This window comes from Stegodyphus dumicola, chromosome 4 (genome assembly GCF_044657685.1).
Source record: "Stegodyphus dumicola isolate Sdum_Otavi_A_Nest chromosome 4, ASM4465768v1".
Lineage (NCBI taxonomy): Eukaryota > Metazoa > Arthropoda > Arachnida > Araneae > Eresidae > Stegodyphus > Stegodyphus dumicola.
Window position 1 is genome coordinate 206,523,538 of NC_140771.1, and position 17,489 is coordinate 206,541,026.

The following is a 17,489-nucleotide window of genomic DNA, read 5'->3' on the forward strand; positions in this document are numbered from 1 at the left end:
TAGTTTATCACAATGCAAAAAACGTACATACATTTATGCAGATTTTTCATTATTTAATTTCTTCAAATATAATATAAGGTGATATAGTATTTAGTGGCAAACAGCCTTTTAAAGTTTACAGCGCAAAATCACAATACGAAAGCAATAGTCCTTCAGGAACAAAACCCCTTTGCTCTAATAAGTTGTTTGTATTTCAGTATTAATTTCTATTTTGAGTACTGGAATAATAATTTTTAACTGAAAAAATATGAATGTAATAATTAGTAAAAAGATAAATGGTAAATATAATGGCAAAAATATTAAACAAAAATTAAACACTAGAAGCATAAAAGTTAAAACTTAATGCCTTGAAAAAATAATTACATTAAGAAGATATTCTAGGTACAGAAAAATTAGAGAAGAGATAGTTATTTTTTTTTAATAAGTTAGTTAAGAGGCAGCTTATTTCTTTTCAAATTATTATATCTTTAAAATATAGACTACAGAATATTTTCAAAAGGTGAGTAATCAAAATAAATGCCAGTATTTTTAATGTATTAAAAAAATTAAAATATTGAGAAAGTGGCAAAATTTATTATTAATAAAGTAATTTTTAATATTAAATTAGTATTTTTCATGTACTGATTTCAAACACTCACCTATCTACATCATCAGCAGTATATCTCTCTGTATCAGCATTGTAACTAGCTTCTTTTGCTTCACCATTACTGGTAATATCTGTAGAACCATTAGCTACAATAAAATTTTTATCTGAATTCACATCCCTTTTATGTTTTCTATAGAGAAAATGAAATATATTAAAAATTTCTACTTAAAATATTAGTTTGGAAAAAACATGAAACTTTAATTTTACATTTGAAGATTTGAATTGTGTCTGTTTACAACATTAAAATTAAGATAGAAATTATTAACCTTAATTAATTAAAAATAATTAAACAGTTAATTCTTTTTTGATGAAGTAATTTACTTTACAAGTTTCTCAACATTTACAATATCTATAAATATGCATGTTCTTGACGAAACTTTGAACTATATTATTAGTGACTTATGAAATGAAATGAACACATCTGAAAAAGAAGAGTTTTGTTAGTATGTTAGTAGTTACTATATACTACTATAGAGACTAAAAATATAATTTCAGAAATGCACATAACTTCAATTTAATATCTTTTGGTCACTATTTAATACCTCTTGGTTGTCTAATTTTTCTGTCTATGATACTGCCTTCGTTTATTACAAAGAAACATGACGTTAATTTTTCTTACAACATATAACAGTTCTGTGAAAACTCACATTGTATGCACATACAATTTAAATATTCCTTTCATTACAACTTTTGCAAAATTTCCTTTCATAAAGCTGATCCATACTACTATGAAATCTTAGTTCAATTATTAAATTTTAATATATACTTAACTCCTAATGATTTAAACATAGTATTATTTCATATTAAATAATTTTTTATTAAAATTTCACAAATTAATTGTACTAGCTTAACACTTCTCACCCCCTCCTTGTAAGATAAAACTAAAAACTAGAGAGACAAATAAACAAAAATAAATAAATAAACAGTTTTTTATGCATATAATTAATCAAATTCTAAACACAGTACACTACACAATAAAAAGAGATGATAAATTGATAAGTTAAGCGAATGTAGCTAGAATTTAAGTAAGATGTTAATTAATATATCAAACTTTAAAATAATAATAATAATAAAAAAAACTGAGAAACAAGAACTGCATTACTCTTCATTATTTATATTATTTTGTTCCAGTAATAGCTCATCTTCATTTTCACTTAAACTTTCACTACTGCAGCTTCCTGTTTGGCTGACATCAGAATTCAACAAAGCACTTTCTTCATCTGATTCAGGTAAATCAGCTATTTCTCCTTCTAAAAAATTAAATAATTAAGTGTGACAAATACATGCATACCCATTTTTAAAGCATTTTTTAAAAATAATATTATAACACAAATTTTAGAAAATAATGCAGTGCATAAAATAATATAAACAAAGCTAAAAATTTACAAGCAATTTTTGTAACTCAAATTAAAATGTATGATAGAATTGAAAGCAATATAATAAATTTAGAGTTACCAAACAAATATGTGACAAATGAAAAAAAAAATGATGTAGTTTTGTCAAAATACAAAGGGTACTTAAAAAGTTTTTTGACACATAAAGATTATAAAAAATGCTGAAGTTATTTCAGTGATAAATTTTTGAAGTATCCTTCAGATAGTTCATTATACTTTTTAAACTTAGGAATTGGAATCTGAAAGTTCTGCAATCATTCTTTAGAGGCACTCTTTATTTACTCTTTCTAATATTTTTCTGTAATATCAACTGTGATTCTAGAGCAGAAAATCATGTTTCCACTTGTATGGAACAAAAATAAAAAGTCACATGAAGCAAGGGCATGCAGATACATTCAATTGATATCCTTTAAAAAACATTCAATGATTTGAACCCTAAAATCTGTTGTACCATCATGATGCACCAGAAGTTTCAATGCTTGATTACTAATTTCTCTGTTTCCAAAACCTTTTGGTCATATACCAATACAATGTGACTTAACACTTTAGTTTCCAAATTAAAATAAGCCTCACAGTTTGCTTTAAAAACAGCTGTGTCTCGACTAACAGCTGTAGCCATCCCTCGGTGTTCTGCCTTTTTTCCATTTTGACTTTCATTTTGAAAATTTCACATGACGCACTGATGATTTATTTCTCATTTGAAACAAAAAATTCAAGTTTTATCCCTAATTAGGATTTCTGATAATGTAACATTTATTTCTTATTTTACTTCCAACAAATTCAATTCCAGATAATGAGGAATTTAAATTATTAGTCCTTCTTTAATTCAGAGCTATTTTGAAGAACACTTTTAATATCTTGCAAATTTTTGCAAAATATTTGCTTTTTAAAGAGGAACAATTGTGGAGATTTTGTTTTACTAAAATTTTTACAGGAAGCAGCATTTTCAGACATCAAACAGCCACTCTGATTAAGGGAAATACCAAAGAGGAATCTTCTATTGCCAAATTTCCATAAGTCAACTGCAAACTGATTTGACTGAGAAAAGCAGTTTTGAGATTTTAATATAAGTCATAAAATGTTGCAGACCAAAACAGCATAACTTGTATTGAGAACAGAAGTGATTGTGACCCCAATAAAAAAAACTTAAAAATTACCTAGGCTAACAATGTAACATAATTTGAAATAATTTAGGATATTAACCTTCTAAAACCGGGCCGAAATTCTCATAATATAGCCTTCAGACCGGCGCGATCCGAAACAGTTTTGACCCCTCTTTGACATTTTCCTAATGAGAAAAGTCGTTAGTTCCCCTCCATGGATGAAGTAAAATTTACATGTTTATCGGACGCTTACGTCCCATAGTAGAGGGGTTGCTAGATTTGCAATTTTTTCGATGATTATTTTGCTTTCATTTAAATGAAGTTCTAAATAAATAGTGCATAAATAAATATGCAGTACTGGATGCATATCCAGTGCACGCTTTATTCAGAACAAAATGTATGCAATGTTTATATTTCACTCACTATTTCTAATCAATCTCGTAAATAATTTGAGAATTTTTTAACTTTGTTTTCACTCTTCATTTATATTCGCATATTTTCGTATTAGAAATTAGAAAGCGAGAACAAAATTTAACAAAATATAGTAAATACGGACTAGATTTGTAAGTCTGCAGGCTGGAATGCGATTTTTAATAACATATTTTCATTAATAAAATACTGGTAATGACTAATTTAATGAAATAATAATAATAATATTTATTACCATTAGATGATTAGAATGAGATTCAATACAATTAGATTTTGAGATGAACTTACAGCAATAATAAAGCTTTACATAACAATAACAGAGATTTAAATCTGCTTTTTTCAATAATTTTGTTATTATAATATAAAAATCAAAATCCAAGATACATTGGTTGCGTTTAATCATTTAATTTAACAAATATTACATTGGATTATCAGGCAAAGAAGGTATATCTTTAACAAGAATTTTTCTTTGTAAAATTGGCTTTTGTTTATGTTAGCAGAGAAAAAAATCCGTGACCTATACATGCAATCATCAAAAGAATTTTGAGAACAGTTTTAAATGTTCATGAAGAATTAATTATGCGTCAATTTCTTTTCATAGGTAGAAATTTCGTCTAAAACCATTGTTATATCCAAAAGGTGAAGTCTACTTCATTTTCAACGAATATTCTATTTGCACATAATATATTTTCTAATTTATTTTAGAAAGAGTAATCTTTCACATTTTCAAAAGAATAAGGAAATACTGGGTGTTGACACAATGTAGTAAATCTGTTTTTCATATTTCTTCCAGTAATGAAAACGATTACCCTGGAATATTTTCAAAGCAAAATTAAGAAAACCGTTTACGCCAAATTTTGCATAAAGTATCTTCTCGTGTATTTTTTTATTTAAAGTGTGGAATTTTCTCTTTGAAAATATCAAAAATCATGAAGAGCAAAATTAATTCATGAGAAATAACTTTGAAATGCAATAATTCCATCTTAATATGAAATAGTGGAGAAAAGTGCAATACAGTTAATTTATTCACAAATAATCCCCCTCATATGCGTAATTTATGTATTGTCGATTGTAAGTTAGTAAATTAAACCGGTTATTTCAATACTTTTCCTTTATCAATATTTTTACGGGCTCTTCAGTAGAGCGATAGAGGTGGCTGAACACTTGTAGCTCACTTGGGTTTGAATCCCGGCTAAATAGTTGGATTCACGGTTTTTGTGTAACGTAAATGCAAGCCAGCTTCTCTTTGAAAGTCCTCCGCGAAGGCATAACCCCCTTATACAGGTAATTGTTGTGTGCTTTGATGTAATTCAGTAAGCGAACAAAATTAATCCAATCAATACCGAACAGCGGGTTGATTACATGTGGAGTTTTCCACCAGGAACGTAAATGCAAGCAATTTTCTCTTAAAAAGGTTTACATGAAAGCATCCATCCCCTTAAGCAGATAGCGTTTGCGTGCTTTTCCGTAATCCAATCCTAATTTTCATACATTTAATAGTAAGTTGACATACACCTTATTACAGACAAAATAACAACCTTTTTTAAAGATATTTTTTTATCAACTTGTCTGAATTCCCTTTATCTCTTGAGGAGTATAAGAATTTCAGCAAATAAAACTGGCCGAAATTTTATAAAATGTAACTGATGTTTTGATTCAATTTAGAAGTAACGTGAGCTTTACTGATATTTAAATACTTTTTGGCAGATCTCATCCTAAAAGAGGGTCTAAAGATAAATTGATTTTATTTAATTTACAATCAATGAAAATCATTGAAAGCAATCACTGAATGAATGAAAATCACAAAAACTATTATGCATACAATTGTCTTTTATTTATCTCCTGATAAATCAGACAAAATTGCCTACATAATAGAAGCCCTTTGAAAGAGTTAACAGTTCTTAAGGGTTTTATGCACTCCACAAAAAAATGTCAAAATAAAATCTTATTATTCATAAGTATGAAAAGGAAGTAAACGATAAAAGCGGTTTTACCTATTTTCTAGAAGGGCATTAAATCTAAAATATTAATCTATTCTTATTTGTTATGATTAAAAAACATTAAATATGTTAAATATGCTTAAAATATATTAAATATGTTAAATATGCTTAAAGAGCGTGCAAAATCGCTGATGTTTTAATCATAGCAAAAGTCGGTACTAAAAAAATTAGCATTAAAATTATGAGACAGATTGAGAAAGAGATGGCCTCTATTTAATTTTCAAGTATATTGGCGTGAGATGAAACCTGCGTTTTTGCCAAAATGTAGCCAAACTGATAAGAAGAGGGAAATAATGCGTAGCCAGAGGCTACTCTGAGCAGCGACAATGGACCACCCAAAGATCTACAGATAGGCAATTCTCTAAAATGGGGAAAGCATGGATGGTACGACAGTTGTACCAATGCCGGAATGTTGTGTCAATTGTGTAAAGAATGTATTGATCATTATGGATTGTTCCCTTCAACAGATTCCAGATAGAGATGCACAGAAGAGAACAATTTATACCAATGGCCCTGGCAGAACCCATTGGGACAAGGTAAGCAGTTTCGTTTTACCTTGATTAATTAGTTAGAAGTGTAAAATAACACTAATGATAGCATTAAGAGAATAAAATAATAATAACCTGTTTTATTACATCATACACAACTGGATAACCTTAAAAGAAAAATTAGACTTTTAATTTAAAATATGAGAAATTCAGTATTTATTAAGAGAGAATGAGCATTACACAACTATGCAAAACAATTACATTTTTTTTTTAAATTTTAAATAACAGTTTAATTTACAGAACTAGTTTACAATGTGAGGGGGAAAAAAACTATGCAGAACTAAATTACATTACAAGATTTAATGATGAAATTTCAGTTAAAAATAGGGAAAATAAATAATAATAAACCATATTTATTATATTCACTTGGCACCTAAAAATAAGTACAATTTATTTTTCCACTAATATTAATATTTAAATAATTTAAATCAAAATTCTGAACATTTTATAAATTTTCATTGTGTACCAGTTTTCTTTTAACAGATATTGCAAGCAAAGTAATTTAAGAAAAAATAAGTAAAAAAAAAGGAAAATTTCTGAAATCAGAGGACGGGAAATTGCTACATGCAGTCATCCTTTAACAGTAAAAACTTAGTTAACCAACATACTTGGAAATTGGCAAATATCTGAAAATTCCGAATATTCGAGCATAACTGGAAAAAGAGGCGGGCAGATTGTATCCATTCTTTAGATTTTTCAGCTAAATAATGCTTTTGACATTTCGATATGTGCATCCTATAAAAATAGCCCAACGGAACATAAAAATAACCTGCTTAGCAAGCACAGTAAAACTTTTATCTCTTCAAAATATCACAAACATTATTGCGCAACACAGGCACCTTAATTCTTCCACACGTGATATTATGCAATCGGAATCCAGATCTGCCGGTATTCGCAGAATATATAACTAAATAAAGGAAAAGAAAGAGGCTTACCAAAATGGGGGGTTTTCCATTCTAATTTTGAACAGACTGTGTTAAATTTCCGGAACAGAAATATTCTTTGCTTAGGTTGGTAGACTGCAGAAATTTTAGTCCTATTCAATCCACATTGGAAAGTGACAAAAAAAAAAGTGTTGTTTGCTTTGCTGCGAAGTGTAACGGTTTCAATATTCGAGATATTGCAGAGGAAGGGGAGGACACCCCCAACTCTGTAGTGTATAATGCATTGACCAAATATATACATATATATATATATATACATGTTACGGTGAAACACCAAAATCTGGAGATTGTCGACTTTCACCGGTGAATGTCAACATTCACATAGTCGCTTGTTGTATGTCGGAAATATTTTCCTAATACTCTTATTTCTGACTTACACCGGTGAATGTCGACATTCACCATGTACTAATGGTGAATGTTGAACATATAAGAATGTTATATTTCCTTCTCTGTAATTCATTCGCGAAAAAACGCGCTTGTGACTCAGAATAAGAACTTGAGAATATAAGAACTTAAAACACACAGTACATTCAAAATGAGAAAGGAAAAGAGCATATCTGTGATTGTCGATATACACCGGTGAGGGTCCGAATGTAAAGAAATATTCAATCTTTCACCGACGTATTTGGTGAATGTTGACATTCTCCGGTGAAAGTCGACATTCTTCAATTTCGGTCTTTCACAGTAACACATATATATATTATGACTATTTGATTATTTTCACTTTATTTAAGCCATTCCGAATATTATTCCTTACAAAGCTAATCTGTGTTAAAACACACTTACCCATTTTTTAAGTTTATCTATACTTCAGCAGTTACTGCAAATATATTATTATAAATATTCATACATATGCTCATAATATAAGCATAGTGATCATAATAAACACGGATATTAACTGACCATGTGGAACTAGAATGCAAATTATTAAAATCTTGACAGAAATTTAAACATGTGTAGTCTTGGGTGTGAGGAAAAGAATACAGAATGTACCAGAATTTTCTACCACTTTTGCAATTCTTTGACTTAAGGCTCCTCAAAAGCCTTACTTTGACCAATAGAACGTGCAAAATTTAGTGAGATATCACCAAAAGTCACCAAACTTGGCAACATTTTGCATCAGTCCATGTATAACGGTAATTGGTATTGTGACTGGAATAAATGTAATTAACCTGTATTTGTAACTATAACTGTATCTGATCCTCATATGCCTTCTAGTAATTTTGAGAAGTGAAAGGTATTAACAGATTTTTTGGTGCTGGTTAAAAACTATATAAGACTGGATGTAGCATCAGTTTTTCATCTGTTAAAAATACAGTCGATTTTGGAGTAATGAGATTATCTCCATGTGAGCTATGCAATTTGTATTGCATTGTGTTTAACATTCATGTGGGGAAAGGCAACGACCATAGTTGATAACACACATTTATTACTATTTACAAAAATAGATTACATTAGGATTACAATTAATGAAAATGGTATACGAGCGATCGAGCGACGTCTGCTCCGCTCGCCAGCTAATCCTCGTCTTCTCCCGAAGGCGGGAAACACATGCTGACGCAATGCATACGTCACACAGTAGGGGATTAGGGAATATCATGACATAACGTTTCCCACATTCGGCCATCATGACCGGACAGGCGACCTCGCCTGAAGCAACATAGTATATCATCAAATTAAAAAAAAAAAATTATTATAATATAGTAACATAGGTATGGAAAAAATAATGTGTAGATACAAAGCTGAGGATACTTACACAAATGGAGGAAAAAAATAGATTAAACACCACAGCAGTTAACTAAAAATAAAAAGAACATTAGTATGATAAAATGAATTAAAAAGTTGATATGAGGAAAAAAAATTATTAGAAAGTTCTCAGGTGTCATCTGTCCTAACTCAGGAGGACCTATGCTGACAGTTTAATAAAAATTAAGTGATACGTTCAATATTGTTGGACCAGGGTTTCATGTATTCAGCACAAGTAGATGTTTTGGATGGTCCGTCGAAAAATGCACACTTTTCCACATCATATGTGTCATTTTGTTTGAGCCTGGTGACTTTATAAGGTCCGAGAAATTTCTGTTTGAGTTTTAGACCAGGGCCAAACTGAGTTCGTTTGATAGCCACGAGGTCATGAAGTTGAAATTTTTGTGCCTGTTTTCGTCGCAAATTATAAGTACGGCGATTTTCTTCTTGCACTTTAGAGATTTGCTGTTTTGCATCCTTACGGAGATCGCCACGTTGCTGAATGAATGCAGATTTGATCTCCTCGTCGATTAGAGCAGCGATGTTTATGTCGTTTTGTGATTTCATTTTAGTCCCAAAGAGAGTAGAATTGATGCTACGTTGAAAAGTTGAATTAATAATTTGTTGCACGGCGGGAACATGGCGGTACCATTGCTCAGGGTTGGTTATGGAGAGTTTAGAAAGGACAGCAATAATAATGGAATTCAAACGCTCAACTTGACCGTTCGATCGTGGGAGGCCAGCTGTAATAAGAACGTGCTTTATTTTCTGTGTGTCACAATAGTTTGCAAATGCAGTGGATTTGAATGCAGGGCCTCGATCAGAGATAATCCGTGAAGGATTTCTGAAGACTGATCTTTGAGATTCCAGCCGACTGATAACTTCATCTGCGTCTGTAGACTTTGTCGGATAAAGCCACACGAATTTAGTAAACGAGTCTATAACTGCCAAAATATGTTTGTATTTCTTTGATGTGGTGGCAAGGGGACCTAAGTGGTCGATATGGTACGTGTGCAAGGGTGCGTTGTCTTTGTCAATGGGGTGCAGAAGTCCGTCTTGCTTGCCACGCTTTCGATTATTGAGGATGCATGGGATGCAGTTATGGATACATCGCTCAATTTTTTCTTTCAAATTTGGGATAAAATATTCGTTGTTTAAAAGTTCTTGAGTGCGGATTACGGCGATATGGCCTCGTTCGTGAGCTGTTTTAATGACATTTGCCTGCATATCCTCAGGCACCACAAGTAAGTCAATGCCATTGACGTTTTTGTACAGGAGATTGTTCTTAACGAAAAAGTTATCATACGAAGGTGTTGTTTGAAGGAGTGCTTTAATAGCCGTAATATGCTCGTCAGTTTCTTGTGCTTTGCGAAATTGGAGAAGGACACTGTCTTGGATAGTCATGCAACATGGACTGCGACTGAGGGCATCCACGTGAGCCATCTTTGAGCCGGTACGGTGCTCAATTTCATAGTCAAAATCTTGGAGATATAAAACCCATCGGGCTATTCTCGAATTGAGTTCCTTTTTATTTAAAGTTTGCACAAAAGCGTTGCAGTCAATGATAATTTTAAAATGTGCACCAAGGATGTAAATACGGAACTTTTTTAAAGCTTCAACAATTGCAAGGATTTCGAGTTCATAACTGGCGTATTTACGCTCATTGTCCGATGTTTTCTTTGACATGTAGTAGACAGGGTGAAAGTTGTTATCGTTCATAGATTTTTGTAGTAGGACTGCCCCCCAAGCCATCAATGGATGCGTCGTTATGAATTTCGATAGGACTCTTTTGATTAAAAATACTTAAAACTGGTTGTTGAGAAAGTAAATATTTTAATCTGTGAAATGCGGCTTTCTGATCAGCATGAAATTAAAAGGGGGTGTCCTTACGAAGGAGATCACTAAGGGGTTTTGCAATGCTAGAATATGAGGGGATGAATTTCCTACAATATCCCGTGAGACCGAGAAAGTGTTGGACGTCTTTCGTACTCTTAGGTTCGGGGTAGTTAATTACAGATTTTGTTTTCGAAGGGGAAGGAAAAAGTTTACCACCTTCAACGATATGTCCAAGAAATTCGATTTTTTTGTGAAGAAATTGACATTTACGAAAATTAACTTCTAGATCATATTCACTAGCAACTTTGAGTACTTGGTTGAGACGATGAATGGCCTCATTTTCATTTTTGGCGGGAATAACTACATCGTCCATGTAGGGTAAAACATAACCTTTGACAATTAAATCACAAAAAACATAATTTATAAAGTGCTGGAATACTGAAGGGCAATTTGAAAGACCAAATGGCATTCGAAGAAACTGGAATTGTCCGTTGTGAGTTACAAAAGCTGTATATGGTCTACTTTCGTCCGCTACTGGCACATGAAAAAAGCCATTACGTAGGTCAAGAGTACTAAAAATTTGTGCGTCTTGAAGTTTATTCAAAATGTCATCAATAAGAGGAAGAGGAAAATGATCCTTAATTAAAAGTCGATTAAGTTTCCTATAATCGATGCAAACACGGGGTGTACCGTCTTTTTTACGCACCACGAGAACTTGACTGGCATATGGAGATGAACAAGATTCAATAATTTTAAGTTTCAACCATTCATTTATTTGTTTGTCAACAATTTCCCGTTCAACAAAAGGAAGGCATCTAGGAGGGTGAAAAATCGGTTTATCATCGGATAGAGTGATATTAAGTTTAATATCTGTCGTCTTTGTTTTATTTGGGACATAAGAATTCAGCAAATGTTCTGCCGCAGCACGAGTTTCTTTGGAAACATTTGAACCAATATCAAAAGCTGGAACATCATCATTTATTGCAAAAATGAAAGATTCAGGAGCAGTTTCAAAGCATTGCTCAGAAGGTTTTGAAAAATATATACCGTCTGGTGTAATAGTTAATTTAGCATTTTTAATTACGTGACATCCTACAATAAGAGAAAATTGCACAGAATGACTTGGAACAACTCTAATATTAGCCGGAAAGTCCTGATTATCAATGTTGATAATGGTTTGAAAATAGCCAATAATAGGAATTTTCGAGAATCCGAAACCAGTTAACACTCCAGAATTATTTGAAAGTGGTGGGGAACCAAGTCGAATCCATGTGTTTTCGTTCAGTAATGTGACCTCACTTCCAGTGTCAATTAATCCAGAAACTGTGCTATTGAGTATAACGACAGTTTTACACATATTACCGTGAGAGGTTTGTACTGTATTTACTTCGGCAGGTGGAGTGGAAGTCTCATTTGATGTAGTGGGGCGGCAATCCATAGATTTATGTCCAAAATGACAACAAGTTAGACACTTTGGGCCAAGAGAACGATTAGGACAGGACCGTGAGAGGTGTCCGACCTCATTGCAGTTAAAACAAGTTTGTGGTTTAGTTTTAGATAGAACAGTGTTATTAAATTTGGTGACATGTTGTTGGTCTGAATTGTTTCGTCCAGTAACCCGTCTGGGGCCATTATTCATATTTTTAAAATTTGATGGATGAGAGATATTTGTATGTCTAGTCGTAACTACAGATTCATAAGTGCGTAGCTTTTCCTTGAATTGAGAATATGATTTTGCACAGTAGAGAATAATTTTATCGGCTGGGGTACCCAGTATTCCTTGAATGGTATACTGAATAGCAGAAGCCTCGTGGATAACACCGTCACTACGATTCGCAATTTCGCGCATTGTGATAAAATATTGCAAAGAGCTTTCATTTGAGCGCATTTTTCTTCTTTCGAGTTGTTTATGAATTTCAATAGACGTAATTTTATCGGAGAACTCATTAAGTAATACTGTTTTAAACATGTCATATGAATTGAGATTCCATTGTGAAAAGAAAAAAGTTTTAGCAGTACCCACAACAAGTCGTTTCGCAAAAACTAATTTTTGCTGGTCAGTAAGATTTGGGAATAATTGGAAATTATCCTCTATATCGTTGAAAAAAGCACGGACTGAATAGGAATCATTGCCTGAAAAGTTTCTGCAAGTGTTTGAAAGATCTCTCAAAATAAACCATAAGCCATGACTCATCTCGCGAATCTCCGTGTTCGCCGTCATATAAACACCGGAGCGACTCGAATTCAAATTTATTACTTCCGCGTCAGAAGAAACAACATGATTTGGGATTGGCGCCGTGGAGGGAGGGGAAGGGAGAACAGAAGAACTTAGACCTACAGGCGTCGGTGCACTGTCGGTGTTTGAAATTGAATGATCGTCATCGGATAAAAAACTAACATCTAGGGAATTGTGAAAATCCGTCAGATTAGTGAGCGCATGAAAAAATTTTTCACATAAAACATCTTTATTAGTGGAAGCTTCCAAATGCTATAAATTAGCCACTGATATAAAATCTGATAAAGAGAAATCTTTTAATAGAAGTTCTTTATGTTTTGCCAAATCGAAACTGTCCGGGAACGCGGCAAAATTTCGCATTCGCTTTCGCGAAGAATGATCAAAATCGGAATATCCGAGCATGGTATTAAATAATTTAATAACTCGTGTTGTGCCATATTTAAGAGAATTTGCTATCAGTGGGATATCACCTAATTTTAGGGCCATAGTTCTTTAAACAGTAAAATAGGACAATATGAATATTAAATAGGGTATGTATGAATGAGAATTAAACAGTAGAAACACAGCTTAAAATCGTAATACTAATAAATTATGAACGAATTAGGGAAAAATGGGCCTACCTAACTTCGGGGCAGTCCTTATAATCCAATATATATCTTGGCCAGGCCAATGTAATCCAAAATCGAATTTCGATTTAACGTCCAAAATCAGAAGAATGGACAAGTAGCATGTAACATCATTCACGTATGTCGTCCAGCTTGAAGAATATTAAATCGTCATAAAGGCACGTCTTCATTCACATACGTCCTCTCGCTTGAAGAAGAATATTAAATCGTCATAAAGGCACGTCTTGCCTTTGTTAGCTTTTTGAACGTTTTTAGTGATTGCTGGTGTCTAGGGTTCGATTATAACGCATGCACAAAAGGTACGGTCGAGCCCCCAAAATGTGGGGAAAGGCAACGACCATAGTTGATAACACACATTTATTACTATTTACAAAAATAGATTACATTAGGATTACAATTAATGAAAATGGTATACGAGCGACGTCTGCTCCGCTCGCCAGCTAATCCTCGTCTTCTCCCGAAGGCAGGAAACACATGCTGACGCAATGCATACGTCACACAGTAGGGGATTAGGGAATATCCTGACATAACGTTTCCCACATTCATGGTAGTTTGAGGTATACTAATTGTGCTCTGTGATACTAAGAACTGTCAGAATATTTCTGTGGAAAGTTCTAAACAGTGAAACATTTCTTTAGGTCCTTTTGGTATTCTGAGAAGAACTGTATAAGTGTTTTTTGGAAAGTTCTAGAACTATAAAGTGTTTCTTTTGGTAAAATAAATTTTATAAAACTATCATCGGTTCTGTGTGCATTCATTCTATATGAACTCCTATGCACACAAAATTACTTTTATTTTTGAAATGTCATATGTAATAAAAAATTCTTATTTCATGCATTCTTATAATTATTACATAATTACCTGCATTTCACACTATTTTTTGTTAAAAATTAACTAATGCTAAGTTTGACAGTTTTGCTTAAAAATGGATATTATTTTATCATAAGCAAACAACAGTACTATACTATAACACTAATAAAATTGCAGGAAAGACATAAAAAGAAACTGAAATTTATACAAGAAAAATAAATACCTTCACTCAATTCAGAATCCTCCTGACTAGTACTACTCATTTTTCGACGGCGGCGCAATGCTCGCAAGTGCCGCACAGAAATCCTTTTTAAATTCATTTGTTTCCCCGACAATTTCTAGGAGGGAAGAAAAAAACCATAAGAATTATATTTTTGTTATATAATTTTTATATTATCATTACACTTTTATGCATCAAAATATAATAAATGTACATAAAAAGAAAAATTTGAATACAAATAAAAGAGCTTTTTTAAGGTTTCTGAAACTTTAAAAATGCACTAAACTAACAGGATATTAGATCCAAAATTAAACAGTACTGTCCAAAATATCTACATTCTGTAAAAAATGCATTTTTAGAATGAACACTTGCATACTATCCATATGTTGCAGTAAAAAATGGAGATTCATTCAGTAAAGCAGCTTTCTTCAATTATCTTTCATGCCCACACACTGTACTGTTTCTGATATCAGTAATTCATATAAGCTCCACTAGTGTCCTGCAATTTTGCAAGTCCTATGCTGCATTGCTTGATGCATACGATGCCATAATACTTATTATCCTCAGTGATTTAACTTTAACATAAAATTAAAGAATAAAATTATTTAGGATATATGCTATGGTAGCTCTCTCTATGAATCAGTTTTGCTGAGCTTTCCCGTTTCCGAAACAAATATCTCCTACATGGTGGTGGTATACCATTTGCCTCCCTCCTTCTTTAGACTCCTTCCTTCGATCACTCACAATACATAATCACCCACATTCCACATATGTCATATTCATACAATACTAAAACCATTACCTTGAGACTTTGCATTCAGTATGCTGACTTAAAGTTAGTCTATCATTCAAAACTTCCATAATCTGCATTTTTAACCAAATAATGACACCAAAAAACCCCTATGAAATTATTATAATGCATCAGAAATTGTTCATTGATGCATGGAACCAATTTCTCATGCCAAAAAGCACATTAAAAGAAAAGAACTTTTTCATCAATATTTTAGTTTTGAAATGTCACAGAAAACTCACACCTAATATATATTTAAATATTAAAAAAAAATCTGAAATGTTTCAGATTTTAAATTACGTCCAAAGGGGCGTTTTTTTAACATTTTGTGTGTTACCTTTCTTTATTAAATATCATGTTCCTCGCACTTAAACCATAAGATCCAGTGCAACAGCAATATCGCAAAATAGTTTTAAAACGAGCATATCTTTAGAATTTCCGATACAGAGACTCACGCGCTGGAGATAAAAATGTTTTTTCTGCACAACGTTGCCATTGCTCGCTTTGAAATCCTTGAGTTTGTTAATCAAAAATTCGTCAAAGTTTTAAAAAATAGGAAATCGATCATAAAACAAATTTCAAATTTGGTCTTCCACATGCTCATATTTGTTGGAGGATTACGTTATTCAAAATTCAATGACTCTATGTACCATTGTTTTATCACAATACGAGAAATATACATACATTTATGCAGATTTTTCATTATTTAATTTCTTCAAATATAATGCAGGACTCTTAACATTTTGTGGCAACAGTTTGAAAAGTGAACCGACATTTATGAGTCCGACGCAAAATGCCAAAACGAAACTAATAGTCCAAAAAAAAAAAAAAAAAAAAAAAAAAAAAACTGATGTGGACTCTGGATTACTTCCTTGTGTGGACTTTTTTTTTTTCCCCCAATTTTCTTAAATTTATTTCCTCAAATTTCATTAGAGATATACTTCTTGTTGAATCAATTAAGTTCTCATTTGCAACTCACTTCGCAAAACATCTTAGTAAAAGTTATAAAATAAAATTTAAAAAAAAAAAAAAAAAAAAAAAAAACCACCTAAAACACCAAATCCAATGGACAGGAAGACAATATATTTGGGTGCACAAAACTGGAATTTAACTTTTGGTCTCACTGGACAAAAAGATACTGAAGTTGGAGCACTGACTTAATTCACTATTCTACTAAGTTTCAAATGTAAAGAAATGGCAGCCTCATTAGGCCTAACACAACTTTTAAATTGTTGATATTTCTATAGCTACTGTGTGTAGATTAATTAAAGGCATAAAATCCTTAACAGAAACATAAGAACAACTTAAACACTTTTAATATGTGTAATGTGTATACGAATCAGTTTCCCTTAGAAAGTCCTCCCCGAAGGCATCTCTCCCTATTGGAAGATAGCCTTTGAATACTTTGCCATAATCAAATAAATCATTTTTAAAGCAAATAATTCACAATTTACCAAAATATAAGGAAAAAAACACAGAATTTACCAAACCAGATAAGAGAGTGGATATATATGTTTGTTGTGGCTGACTGCAATACAGAAGGGGAGGTGCACAACATATTATGGTAGCCTCGTTTACAAAACTTCAATGTTCTATAGTTAATCATTTTTTAGTTATGTGAGAAACATATATATGTTATGTAAAAAATCACTTCTGAATCTATTTTACAATCTGTTTTTCCAAAACAGATTATTCTGTCCATACATACAGAAAATGGATATTTTTAGTGAAAAATGTTACCCGAAGCTTTCTGCGATCACAGTACATTCTTTACTTTTTACAAGTAAGTAAAAAACAACTTTGTATGTTTCAAAAATAATATTATACATGCAATACATATTCAATACATCCATTTTATTAGATATGTAACATCTTGTACAATGCATATTGCATTAGAATAATATACAATAAGAAAAACTTTCATTACATAATATTTAATAAAAATTAAGCAATTTAACTGATTTGCTGAAAAACAAGATCAGATCACATAAAATAATTAATATATATAGATTTTTAAGTAATGAATCAAATTTTGCTGAGCTAACACGCACTTCTAATACTTCGGTACCTTGAGATACGAGCACCAAACATATGAGTAGATACAAGCAGTCACTACGTCCAGTTTTTGGCCTGAGTTACAAGTCAAAAATTGAGATATGAG

At 32.0% G+C, this 17,489-nt stretch overlaps 1 protein-coding gene across 2 annotated transcripts in view; it reads right to left on the minus strand.

Moving 5' to 3' along the window:
- Smg5 (Smg5 nonsense mediated mRNA decay factor) overlaps nt 1–17,489 on the minus strand; it is a 150,301-nt gene that overhangs the window by 43,686 nt on the left and 89,126 nt on the right. For both annotated transcript variants that reach the window (XR_015040860.1, XM_035366452.2), the window contains exons 12-14: nt 14,542–14,656; nt 1,749–1,896; nt 639–776 (exon numbers count right to left, since the gene is read on the minus strand). Coding sequence is in view for 1 of the 2 variants with exons in the window: in XM_035366452.2 (XP_035222343.1) it covers nt 639–776; nt 1,749–1,896; nt 14,542–14,656 (401 nt within the window). In the remaining variant the exon portion in view is untranslated. The remainder of the gene's footprint in view (nt 1–638; nt 777–1,748; nt 1,897–14,541; nt 14,657–17,489) is intronic.